The 14,342-nt window shown below is 38.1% G+C and overlaps 1 protein-coding gene across 2 annotated transcripts in view; it reads right to left on the bottom strand.

Annotated features, from left to right (window-relative positions):
* Positions 1 to 714: 714 nt before the first annotated feature.
* Positions 715 to 14,342, bottom strand: part of zgc:136472 (uncharacterized protein LOC678514 homolog) — a 30,592-nt gene continuing 16,964 nt past the window's right edge. The window contains exons 8-10 of one of the 2 annotated variants that reach the window (XM_055907039.1): positions 13,280 to 13,461; positions 6,130 to 6,219; positions 715 to 4,956 (exon numbers count right to left, since the gene is read on the bottom strand). In XM_055907039.1, coding sequence (XP_055763014.1) covers positions 4,864 to 4,956; positions 6,130 to 6,219; positions 13,280 to 13,461 — 365 coding nt within the window. In that variant the 3' untranslated portion in view covers positions 715 to 4,863. Of the gene's footprint in view, positions 4,957 to 6,129; positions 6,220 to 8,663; positions 8,736 to 13,279; positions 13,462 to 14,342 lie in introns of those variants that run through there. The other variant, XM_055907040.1, reaches the window with a different exon arrangement.

Genomic DNA, 14,342 nt, shown 5'->3' with positions numbered 1-14,342 from the left:
TGCATGTGACGGGAGAGCTCGAGCTACACTCCTCCCAGTTCCCGCCGTTAAATTCCGTTGTAATCAAAGCACCAGCTGCTCCATCATCAGAACGAAACAAACGGTGATATTTTAATGTTACCATCAGTTCGCGCCACGGCTATTACATAAACAACACGGGCCAGCTGTGCACGCGCCACGCCAGTTGTAATCCCCGGGCTGATGTGGTGGAAACGACCAGAGCGCGTGCATGCGTGTGTCCGAGTCCGTTGCCAGTTTCCACCAGTCGCGAGAGGGGTCGACTGAGATTGCGACGTTAAAAGGCTCGGCCGCGTGCAGGCACCGGGATCGCGCGAGCTACTACGGGACAGAACAGCATCATATCTCTCTGAGTAGGCTATGTGTGTCAGGCAGAGTGGTTCAGAGAGACAGAGACAGAGGAGAGAGAGAGAGACAGAGGAGAGAGACAGAGAGAGAGAGAGAGAGAGAGAGAGAGAGAGAGAGAGAGAGAGAGAGAGAGAGAGAGAGAGAGAGAGAGAGAGAGAGAGAGAGAGAGACAGAGAGTGTGCGAGTGTGCGCGTGTGAGTGTGCGAGTATGCGTGCGTGCGTGCGTGCGTGCGTGCGTGCGTGCGTGCGTGTGTGCGCGTGTGCGCGTGCGTGCGTGAGGAGAATAAAAGGGAACAGTAAATTTAGACCTGTCTCTCTTCAGCTGAAACAGAATCATGACAAAACAGGTCAAAGATGAAAATGGAAGACTTTATTTGATCTGATCAATAATCAATTCTACAAACAACAAATAATATATAATATAGACTGTTGCTCAGCATGGGGATACATGGTCCTGATTGGTTTAAAAACAACAGAGAACTAAGAATCATGGTTAAAAAAAAGGTTTCAATACACAACAACTAGGTTACAGCTACTATAACTACAGGTTATATACTACTAGGTTACAGCTACTATAACTACAGATTATATACTACTAGGTTACAGCTACTATAACTACAGGTTATATACTACTAGGTTACAGCTACTATAACTACAGGTTATATACTACTAGGTTACAGCTACTATAACTACAGGTTATATACTACTAGGTTACAGCTACTATAACTACAGGTTATAATACTACTAGGTTACAGCTACTATAACTACAGGTTATATACTACTAGGTTACAGCTACTATAACTACAGGTTATATACTACTAGGTTACAGCTACTATAACTACAGGTTTTATACTACTAGGTTACAGCTACTATAACTACAGGTTATAATACTACTAGGTTACAGCTACTATAACTACAGGTTTTATACTACTAGGTTACAGCTACTATAACTACAGGTTATATACTACTAGGTTACAGCTACTATAACTACAGGTTATATACTACTAGGTTACAGCTATTATAACTACAGGTTTTATACTACTAGGTTACAGCTACTATAACTACAGGTTATATACTACTAGGTTACAGCTACTATAACTACAGGTTATATACTACTAGGTTACAGCTACTATAACTACAGGTTATATACTACTAGGTTACAGCTACTATAACTACAGGTTTTATACTACTAGGTTACAGCTACTATAACTACAGGTTATATACTACTAGGTTACAGCTACTATAACTACAGGTTATATACTACTAGGTTACAGCTACTATAACTACAGGTTATATACTACTAGGTTACAGCTACTATAACTACAGGTTATATACTACTAGGTTACAGCTACTATAACTACAGGTTTTATACTACTAGGTTACAGCTACTATAACTACAGGTTATAATACTACTAGGTTACAGCTACTATAACTACAGGTTTTATACTACTAGGTTACAGCTACTATAACTACAGGTTATATACTACTAGGTTACAGCTACTATAACTACAGGTTATATACTACTAGGTTACAGCTACTATAACTACAGGTTTTATACTACTAGGTTACAGCTACTATAACTACAGGTTATATACTACTAGGTTACAGCTACTATAACTACAGGTTATATACTACTAGGTTACAGCTACTATAACTACAGGTTTTATACTACTAGGTTACAGCTACTATAACTACAGGTTATAATACTACTAGGTTACAGCTACTATAACTACAGGTTTTATACTACTAGGTTACAGCTACTATAACTACAGGTTATATACTACTAGGTTACAGCTACTATAACTACAGGTTTTATACTACTAGGTTACAGCTACTATAACTACAGGTTTTATACTACTAGGTTACAGCTACTATAACTACAGGTTTTATACTACTAGGTTACAGCTACTATAACTACAGGTTTTATACTACTAGGTTACAGCTACTATAACTACAGGTTTTATACTACTAGGTTACAGCTACTATAACTACAGGTTTTATACAACTAGGTTACAGCTACTATAACTACAGGTTTTATACTACTAGGTTACAGCTACTATAACTACAGGTTTTATACTACTAGGTTACAGCTACTATAACTACAGGTTATATACTACTAGGTTACAGCTACTATAACTACAGGTTATATACTACTAGGTTACAGCTACTATAACTACAGGTTATATACTACTAGGTTACAGCTACTATAACTACAGGTTTTATACTACTAGGTTACAGCTACTATAACTACAGGTTTTATACTACTAGGTTACAGCTACTATAACTACAGGTTTTATACTACTAGGTTACAGCTACTATAACTACAGGTTATATACTACTAGGTTACAGCTACTATAACTACAGGTTTTATACTACTAGGTTACAGCTACTATAACTACAGGTTTTATACTACTAGGTTACAGCTACTATAACTACAGGTTTTATACTACTAGGTTACAGCTACTATAACTACAGGTTTTATACTACTAGGTTACAGCTACTATAACTACAGGTTTTATACTACTAGGTTACAGCTACTATAACTACAGGTTTTATACTACTAGGTTACAGCTACTATAACTACAGGTTTTATACTACTAGGTTACAGCTACTATAACTACAGGTTTTATACTACTAGGTTACAGCTACTATAACTACAGGTTTTATACTACTAGGTTACAGCTACTATAACTACAGGTTATATACTACTAGGTTACAGCTACTATAACTACAGGTTATATACTACTACGTTACAGCTACTATAACTACAGGTTTTATACTACTAGGTTACAGCTACTATAACTACAGGTTATATACTACTAGGTTACAGCTACTATAACTACAGGTTATATACTACTAGGTTACAGCTACTATAACTACAGGTTATATACTACTAGGTTACAGCTACTATAACTACAGGTTTTATACTACTAGGTTACAGCTACTATAACTACAGGTTATATACTACTAGGTTACAGCTACTATAACTACAGGTTTTATACTACTAGGTTACAGCTACTATAACTACAGGTTTTATACTACTAGGTTACAGCTACTATAACTACAGGTTATATACTACTACGTTACAGCTACTATAACTACAGGTTTTATACTACTAGGTTACAGCTACTATAACTACAGGTTATATACTACTAGGTTACAGCTACTATAACTACAGGTTTTATACTACTAGGTTACAGCTACTATAACTACAGGTTATATACTACTAGGTTACAGCTACTATAACTACAGGTTTTATACTACTAGGTTACAGCTACTATAACTACAGGTTTTATACTACTAGGTTACAGCTACTATAACTACAGGTTTTATACTACTAGGTTACAGCTACTATAACTACAGGTTTTATACTACTAGGTTACAGCTACTATAACTACAGGTTTTATACTACTAGGTTACAGCTACTATAACTACAGGTTTTATACTACTAGGTTACAGCTACTATAACTACAGGTTTTATACTACTAGGTTACAGCTACTATAACTACAGGTTATATACTACTAGGTTACAGCTACTATAACTACAGGTTATATACTACTACGTTACAGCTACTATAACTACAGGTTTTATACTACTAGGTTACAGCTACTATAACTACAGGTTATATACTACTAGGTTACAGCTACTATAACTACAGGTTATATACTACTAGGTTACAGCTACTATAACTACAGGTTATATACTACTAGGTTACAGCTACTATAACTACAGGTTTTATACTACTAGGTTACAGCTACTATAACTACAGGTTATATACTACTAGGTTACAGCTACTATAACTACAGGTTTTATACTACTAGGTTACAGCTACTATAACTACAGGTTATATACTACTACGTTACAGCTACTATAACTACAGGTTTTATACTACTAGGTTACAGCTACTATAACTACAGGTTATATACTACTAGGTTACAGCTACAATAACTACAGGTTATATACTACTAGGTTACAGCTACTATAACTACAGGTTATAATACTACTAGGTTACAGCTACTATAACTACAGGTTTTATACTACTAGGTTACAGCTACTATAACTACAGGTTATATACTACTAGGTTACAGCTACTATAACTACAGGTTTTATACTACTAGGTTACAGCTACTATAACTACAGGTTTTATACTACTAGGTTACAGCTACTATAACTACAGGTTATATACTACTAGGTTACAGCTACTATAACTACAGGTTATATACTACTAGGTTACAGCTACTATAACTACAGGTTATATACTACTAGGTTACAGCTACAATAACTACAGGTTTTATACTACTAGGTTACAGCTACTATAACTACAGGTTATATACTACTAGGTTACAGCTACTATAACTACAGGTTTTATACTACTAGGTTACAGCTACTATAACTACAGGTTATATACTACTAGGTTACAGCTACTATAACTACAGGTTTTATACTACTAGGTTACAGCTACTATAACTACAGGTTTTATACTACAGGTAAACACACTACAGTTCCTGTTTAGACTCTTTGGCTTCTTTTGCTTCCTTGGCCTCAATAGCTTTCTGAGCCTCAATGTACTTCCTCCGATCCTCCTCCTCCTAGAGACAGAGAGAGAGAGAGAGAGAGAGAGAGAGAGAGAGAGAGAGAGAGAGACAGAGAGACACAGAGACAGAGAGAGAGAGAGAGAGACAGAGAGACAGAGAGAGAGGGAGGAAGAGAGATAGACAGTATTAAAAACAGACAAGTATTCTTTAACAGACAGAGACACAGTAAAACAGACACATGTCCTCTTTAAGAGACAGAGACACAGTAAAACAGACACATGTCCTCTTTAAGAGACAGAGACACAGTAAAACAGACACATGTCCTCTTTAAGAGACAGAGACACAGTAAAACAGAGACATGTCCTCTTTAAGAGACAGAGACACAGTAAAACAGACACATGTCCTCTTTAACAGACAGAGACACAGTAAAACAGACACATGTCCTCTTTAAGAGACAGAGACACAGTAAAACAGACACATGTCCTCTTTAAGAGACACAGTAAAACAGAGACATGTCCTCTTTAAGAGACAGAGACACAGTAAAACAGACACATGTCCTCTTTAACAGACAGAGACACAGTAAAACAGACACATGTCCTCTTTAAGAGACACAGTAAAACAGAGACAGTTCCTCTTTAAGAGACAGAGACACAGTAAAACAGAGACATGTCCTCTTTAACAGACAGAGACACAGTAAAACAGACACATGTCCTCTTTAACAGACAGAGACACAGTAAAACAGAGACATGTCCTCTTTAAGAGACAGAGACACAGTAAAACAGACACATGTCCTCTTTAAGAGACAGAGACACAGTAAAACAGACACATGTCCTCTTTAACAGACAGAGACACAGTAAAACAGACACATGTCCTCTTTAACAGACAGAGACACAGTAAAACAGACACATGTCCTCTTTAAGAGACAGAGACACAGTAAAACAGAGACATGTCCTCTTTAAGAGACAGAGACACAGTAAAACAGACACATGTCCTCTTTAAGAGACAGAGACACAGTAAAACAGAGACATGTCCTCTTTAAGAGACAGACCTCTCAGAGGTGAGAGGTTAGGGGTCAGGAGAGGGGTCAGGGGTCAGGGGTTAGGGATCAGGGGTTAGAGGTCAGGAAAGGTGACTTTTTCCATCTCTTTCTCCACATGAAGGTTACAGGTTAGGGGCGAGTGAGAGGTGAGGGGTTAGAGGAGAGGTCAGGGGTTAAAGGTGACATACCTGGGCCCTGTCCATCTTGGCTCTTTCCATCTCTTTCTCCAGAAACTTAACCAGATCCTTCAGGTTCCTCTGACCAGAGTAGGCTACCACCTGGAGAGAGATATATTATATTATAAACTGAACCAGATCCTTCAGGTTCCTCTGACCAGAGTAGGCTACCACCTGGAGAGAGATATATTATATTATAAACTGAACCAGATCCTTCAGGTTCCTCTGACCAGAGTAGGCTACCACCTGGAGAGAGATATATTATATTATAAACTGAACCAGATCCTTCAGGTTCCTCTGACCAGAGTAGGCTACCACCTGGAGAGAGATATATTATATTATAAACTGAACCAGATCCTTCAGGTTCCTCTGACCAGAGTAGACTGCCACCTGGAGAGAGATATATTATATTATAAACTGAATCAGATCCTTCAGGTTCCTCTGACCAGAGTAGACTACCACCTGGAGAGAGATATATTATATTATAAACTGAACCAGATCCTTCAGGTTCCTCTGACCAGAGTAGGATGCCACCTGGAGAGAGATATATTATATTATAAACTGAACCAGATCCTTCAGGTTCCTCTGACCAGAGTAGGATGCCACCTGGAGAGAGATATATTATATTATAAACTGAACCAGATCCTTCAGGTTCCTCTGACCAGAGTAGACTACCACCTGGAGAGAGATATATTATATTATAAACTGAACCAGATCCTTCAGGTTCCTCTGACCAGAGTAGGCTGCCACCTGGAGAGAGATATATTATATTATAAACTGAACCAGATCCTTCAGGTTCCTCTGACCAGAGTAGGCTGCCACCTGGAGAGAGATATATTATATTATAAACTGAATCAGATCCTTCAGGTTCCTCTGACCAGAGTAGGCTACCACCTGGAGAGAGATATATTATATTATAAACTGAACCAGATCCTTCAGGTTCCTCTGACCAGAGTAGGCTACCACCTGGAGAGAGATATATTATATTATAAACTGAACCAGATCCTTCAGGTTCCTCTGACCAGAGTAGGCTACCACCTGGAGAGAGATATATTATATTATAAACTGAACCAGATCCTTCAGGTTCCTCTGACCAGAGTAGACTACCACCTGGAGAGAGATATATTATATTATAAACTGAACCAGATCCTTCAGGTTCCTCTGACCAGAGTAGGCTACCACCTGGAGAGAGATATATTATATTATAAACTGAACCAGATCCTTCAGGTTCCTCTGACCAGAGTAGGCTGCCACCTGGAGAGAGATATATTATATTATAAACTGAATCAGATCCTTCAGGTTCCTCTGACCAGAGTAGGCTACCACCTGGAGAGAGATATATTATATTATAAACTGAACCAGATCCTTCAGGTTCCTCTGACCAGAGTAGGCTACCACCTGGAGAGAGATATATTATATTATAAACTGAACCAGATCCTTCAGGTTCCTCTGACCAGAGTAGGCTACCACCTGGAGAGAGATATATTATATTATAAACTGAACCAGATCCTTCAGGTTCCTCTGACCAGAGTAGGCTACCACCTGGAGAGAGATATATTATATTATAAACTGAACCAGATCCTTCAGGTTCCTCTGACCAGAGTAGACTACCACCTGGAGAGAGATATATTATATTATAAACTGAACCAGATCCTTCAGGTTCCTCTGACCAGAGTAGGCTACCACCTGGAGAGAGATATATTATATTATAAACTGAACCAGATCCTTCAGGTTCCTCTGACCAGAGTAGGCTACCACCTGGAGAGAGATATATTATATTATAAACTGAACCAGATCCTTCAGGTTCCTCTGACCAGAGTAGACTGCCACCTGGAGAGAGATATATTATATTATAAACTGAACCAGATCCTTCAGGTTCCTCTGACCAGAGTAGGCTACCACCTGGAGAGAGATATATTATATTATAAACTGAACCAGATCCTTCAGGTTCCTCTGACCAGAGTAGACTACCACCTGGAGAGAGATATATTATATTATAAACTGAACCAGATCCTTCAGGTTCCTCTGACCAGAGTAGGCTACCACCTGGAGAGAGATATATTATATTATAAACTGAACCAGATCCTTCAGGTTCCTCTGACCAGAGTAGACTACCACCTGGAGAGAGATATATTATATTATAAACTGAACCAGATCCTTCAGGTTCCTCTGACCAGAGTAGGCTACCACCTGGAGAGAGATATATTATATTATAAACTGAACCAGATCCTTCAGGTTCCTCTGACCAGAGTAGGCTACCACCTGGAGAGAGATATATTATATTATAAACTGAACCAGATCCTTCAGGTTCCTCTGACCAGAGTAGACTACCACCTGGAGAGAGATATATTATATTATAAACTGAACCAGATCCTTCAGGTTCCTCTGACCAGAGTAGGCTACCACCTGGAGAGAGATATATTATATTATAAACTGAACCAGATCCTTCAGGTTCCTCTGACCAGAGTAGACTACCACCTGGAGATATATTATATTATAAACTGAACCAGATCCTTCAGGTTCCTCTGACCAGAGTAGGCTACCACCTGGAGAGAGATATATTATATTATAAACTGAACCAGATCCTTCAGGTTCCTCTGACCAGAGTAGACTACCACCTGGAGAGAGATATATTATATTATAAACTGAACCAGATCCTTCAGGTTCCTCTGACCAGAGTAGGCTACCACCTGGAGAGAGATATATTATATTATAAACTGAACCAGATCCTTCAGGTTCCTCTGACCAGAGTAGGCTACCACCTGGAGAGAGATATATTATATTATAAACTGAACCAGATCCTTCAGGTTCCTCTGACCAGAGTAGGCTACCACCTGGAGACAGATATATTATATTATAAACTGAACCAGATCCTTCAGGTTCCTCTGACCAGAGTAGACTGCACCAGAGAGATATATATTATATTTGCTGTTGTTCTGGGATTGATTTGCACTTTTCGCACCAAAGTACGTTCATCTCTAGGAGACAGAACGCGTCTCCTTCCTGAGCGGTATGATGGCTGCGTGGTGCCATGGTGTTTATACTTGGGTACTATTGTTTGTTTGTGCAGATGAACGTGGTACCTTCAGGCGTAAAGGACCTTGTGAAGATGCTGGAGGAAACAGGTACAAAAGTATCTATATCCACAGTAAAACGAGTCCTATATCGACATAACCTGAAAGGCCGCTCAGCAAGGAAGAAGCTACTGCTCCAAACCGCCATAAAAAAGCCAGACTACGGTTTGCAACTGCACATGGGTACAAAGATCGTACTTTTTGGAGAAATGTACTCTGGTCTGATGAAACAAAAAATTGAACTGTTTGGCCATAATGACCATCGTTATGTTTGGAGGAAAAAGGGGACGGCTTGCAGACCGAAGAACACCATCCCAACCGTGAAGCATTGGGGAGACAGCATCATGTTGTGGAGGTGCTTTGCTGCAGGAGGGACTGGTTCACTTCACAAAATAGATGGCATCATGAGGCAGGAAAATTATGTGGATATATTGAAGCAACATCTCAAGACATCAGTCAGGAAGTTAAAGCTTGGTCGCAAATGGGTCTTCCAAATGGACAATGACCCCAAGCATACTTCCAAAGTTGTGGCAAAATGGCTTAAGGACAACAAAGTCAAGGTATTGGTGTGGCCATCACAAAGCCTTGACCTCAATCCCATAGAAAATGTGTGGGCAGAACTGAAAAAGCGTGTGTGAGCAAGGAGGCCTACAAACCTGACTCAGTTACACCAGCTCGGCCAGGAGGAATGGGACAAAATTCACCCAACTTATTGTGGGAAGCTTGTGGAAGGCTACCCAAAACGTTTGACCCAAGTTAACTTCTCTAGGGTAGGGGGCAGCATAGGGAATATGCATATAATTAGTAGATTTGGATAGAAACACTCTGAAGTTTCTAAAACTGGTTGAATGATGTCTGTGAGTATAACAGAACTCATATGGCAGGCAAAAACCTGAGAAGAAATCCAACCAGGAAGTTGGAAATCTGAGGTTTTTCAACTCTTGGCCTATCGAATACACAGTGTCTATGGGGTCATATTGCTTCCTTCCACTAGATGGCAACAGTCTTTAGAACCTTGTTTGATGCTTCTACCGTGAAGGAGGGGGGGATGAGAGGGGAATGAGTCAGAGGTCTGCCAGAAAGCCATGAGCTCAGTCTCGCGCATTCACGTGAGAGCGAGCTCTGTTCCATTGCATTTCTAAAGACAAAGGAATTCTCCGGTTGGAACATTATTGAAGATTTATGTTAAAAACATCCTAAAGATTGATTCTATACTTCGTTTGAAATGTTTCTACGGACCGTAATATAACTTTTGGGACTTTTCGTCAGTACTTTCCGCTGGACTTGCACGCGCGTCGTGAGTTTGGAAAGTGTACTGAACGCTAGAACAACAAGGAGGAATTTGGACATAAATGATGGACATTATCGAACAAAACAACCATTTATTGTGGAACTGGGATTCCTGGGAGTGCATTCTGATTAATATTTATAATGCTATTTCTGACTTCTGTTGACTCCAACATGGCGGATATCTCTTTGGGTTGATTTGTCATCTGAGCGCCGACTCAGATTATTGCATGGTTTGCTTTTTCCGTAAAGCTTTTTTGAAATCTGACACAGCGGTTGCATTAAGGAGAAGTGGATCTAAAATTCCATGTATAACACTTGTATCTTTTATCAATGTTTATGATGAGTATTCCTGTAAATTGATGTGACTCTCTGCAAAATCACCGGATTTTGTGGAGCGATGGGTAACGACCGTGCTTCGTGGGCAACCGTTGTTGATGTGTGCAGAGGGTCCCTGGTTCGCGCCCGTGTCGGGGCGAGGGGACGGTTTAAAGTTATACTGTTACATTGGATAATGTAACAGTATAATAACGCGGCAATGTAAACTCAGATTTTTGGATATAAATATGAACTTTACCGAACAAAACATACATGTATTGTGTAACATGAAGTCCTATGAGTGTCATCTGATGAAGATCATCAAAGGTTAGTGATTAATTTTTTCTCTATTTCTGCTTTTTGTGACTCCTGTCTTTGTGGCTGTGTTTTTCTGTGAATAGGCACTCACCTAACATAATCGTTTGGTTTGGATTTCGTCGTAAAGCCTTTTTGAAATCGGACACTGTGGCTGGATTTACAACAAGTGTATCTTTAAAATGGTGTAAAATACATGTATGTTTGAGGAATTTTAATTATGGGATTTCTGTTGTTTTGAACAATTTAAAGGCAATGCTACCAAATACCAATTGAACGTATGTAAACTTCTGACCCACTGGGAATGTGATGAAAGAAATAAAAACTTAAATAAATAATTCCCTCTACTATTATTCTGACATTTCACATTCTTAAAATAAAGTGGTGATCCTAACTGACCTAAAACAGGGAATTTGTACGAGGATTAAATGTCAGGAATTTTGAAAAATCTGAGTTTAAATGTATTTGGCCAAGGTGTAAGTAAACTTCCGACATCAACTGTATAATGTGTGTGTATATATAATGTGTGTATATACTGTGTGTATACAATGTGTGTGTATATAATGTGTGTGTATAATGTATGTGTGTATAATGTGTGTATATAATGTGTGTATAATGCGTGTATATAATGTGTGTATATAATGTGTATAATGTGTATATATAATGTGTATATATAATGTGTGTGTATATAATGTGTGCGTATAATGTGTGTGTGTATAATGTGTGTATAATGCGTGTATATAATGTGTGTGTATAATGTGTATATATAATGTGTGTGTATATAATGTGTGTGTATAATGTGTATATATAATGCGTGTATATAATGTGTGTATATAATGTGTGTGTATAATGTGTGTGTGTGTATAATGTGTGTATATAATGTGTATATATAATGTGTGTATATAATGTGTATAATGTGTATATATAATGTGTATATATAATGTGTGTGTATATAATGTGTGTGTATAATGTGTGTGTGTGTATAATGTGTGTATATAATGTGTATATATAATGTGTGTGTATATAATGTGTGTGTATAATGTGTATATATAATGTGTGTGTATATAATGTGTGTGTATAATGTGTATATATAATGCGTGTATATAATGTGTGTATATAATGTGTATAATGTGTATATATAATGTGTATATATAATGTGTGTGTATATAATGTGTGTGTATAATGTGTGTGTGTGTATAATGTGTGTATATAATGTGTATATATAATGTGTGTATAATGTGTGTATATAATGTGTATATATAATGTGTATATATAATGGGTATATATAATGTGTATATATAATGTGTGTGTATAATGTGTGTATAATGTGTGTATATAATGTGTGTATATAATGTGTGTATATAATGTGTATATATAATGTGTGTGTATAATGTGTGTGCATAATGTGTATATATAACTTGTATATATAATGTGTGTGTATAATGTGTGTATATAATGTGTGTATAATGTGTGTATATAATGTGTGTATATAATGAGTATAATGTATATATATAATGTGTGTGTATATAATGTGTGTGTATATAACGTGTGTATATAATGTGTATATATAATGTGTGTATTTAATGTTTATATATAGAGGACTGGCCACCCCTCATAGCCTGGTTCCTCTCTAGGTTTCTTCCTAGGTTCCGGCCTTTCTAGGGAGTTTTTCCTAGCCACCCCTCATAGCCTGGTTCCTCTCTAGGTTTCTTCCTAGGTTTTGGCCTTTCTAGGGAGTTTTTCCTAGCCACCGTGCTTCTACATCTGCATTGCTTGCTGTTTGGGGATTTAGGCTGGGTTTCTGTACAGCACTTTGAGATATCAGCTGATGTAAGAAGGGCTATATAAATAAATTTGATTTGATTTGATATCATGTGTATATATAATGTGTATATATAATGGGTGTGTATAATGTGTGTATAATGTGTATATAATGTGTGTATATAATGTGTATAATGTGTATATATAATGTGTATATATAATGTGTATATATAATGTGTATATGTAATGTGTATATGTAATGTGTATAATGTGTATATATAGTGTGTATAATGTGTGTACCCTCTCTGCGTGCAGCGCGGGGAACAGGCGGAGGGCGGGGTAGTGAGTGTATAATGTGTATATATAGTGTGTATAATGTGTATATATAGTGTGTATAATGTGTGTACCCTCTCTGCGTGCAGCGCGGGGAACAGGCGGAGGGCGGGGTATCGTTCTCTCATCGACAGGTTGAAGTCATTGGCCGAGGCGTCGATGCGAGCGATGACAACTTCCTCTCTGTCCAGGAAGTGCTGGGCTAACTCCTCCCACAGCGGGAACAGAGAACGACTCTCTTCACTGTAGGGAAGGTCTACACACAAACACACAAACACACAAACACGCAAAAACACACACACACAAACACAAACACACACACACACACACACAAACACACAAATACAAACACACACACACACACACAAACACACACACACAATTAGGATGCAGGCTGTAGTTTAAACAGACCGTGATCCGGCTGTTTTAAGTGTGTCAGTGAATGATAACATGTATATAAACATGACAAAAAACATAGGTTCTAGAATAGAACCCTGAGGAACACCACATTCTATCTATGTCCCTAGAAAAGAACCCTGAGGAACACCACATTCTATCTATTCCTAGAATAGAACCCTGAGGAACACCACATTCTATCTATCTATTCCTAGAATAGAACCCTGAGGAACACCACATTCTATCTATCTATTCATAGAATAGAACCCTGAGGAACACCACATTCTATCTATCTATTCCTAGAATAGAACCCAGAGGAACACCACATTCTATCTATTCCTAGAATAGAAACCTGAGGAACACCACATTCTATCTATCTATTCCTAGAATAGAACCCTGAAGAACACCACATTCTATCTATTCCTAGAATAGAACCCAGAGGAACACCACATTCTATCTATTCATAGAATAGAACCCAGAGGAACACCACATTCTATCTATTCCTAGAATAGAACCCTGAAGAACACCACATTCTATCTATTCCTAGAATAGAACCCAGAGGAACACCACATTCTATCTATTCATAGAATAGAACCCAGAGGAACACCACATTATATCTATTCATAGAATAGAACCCTGAGGAACACCACATTCTATCTATCTATTCCTAAAATAGAACCTTGAGGAACACCACATTCTATCTATTCCTAGAATAGAACCCTGAGGAACACCACATTCTAT

The sequence above is a fragment of the Salvelinus fontinalis genome, chromosome 40 (genome assembly GCF_029448725.1).
Source record: "Salvelinus fontinalis isolate EN_2023a chromosome 40, ASM2944872v1, whole genome shotgun sequence".
NCBI lineage: Eukaryota > Metazoa > Chordata > Actinopteri > Salmoniformes > Salmonidae > Salvelinus > Salvelinus fontinalis.
This window is presented reverse-complemented; position numbering and strand designations above follow the sequence as displayed.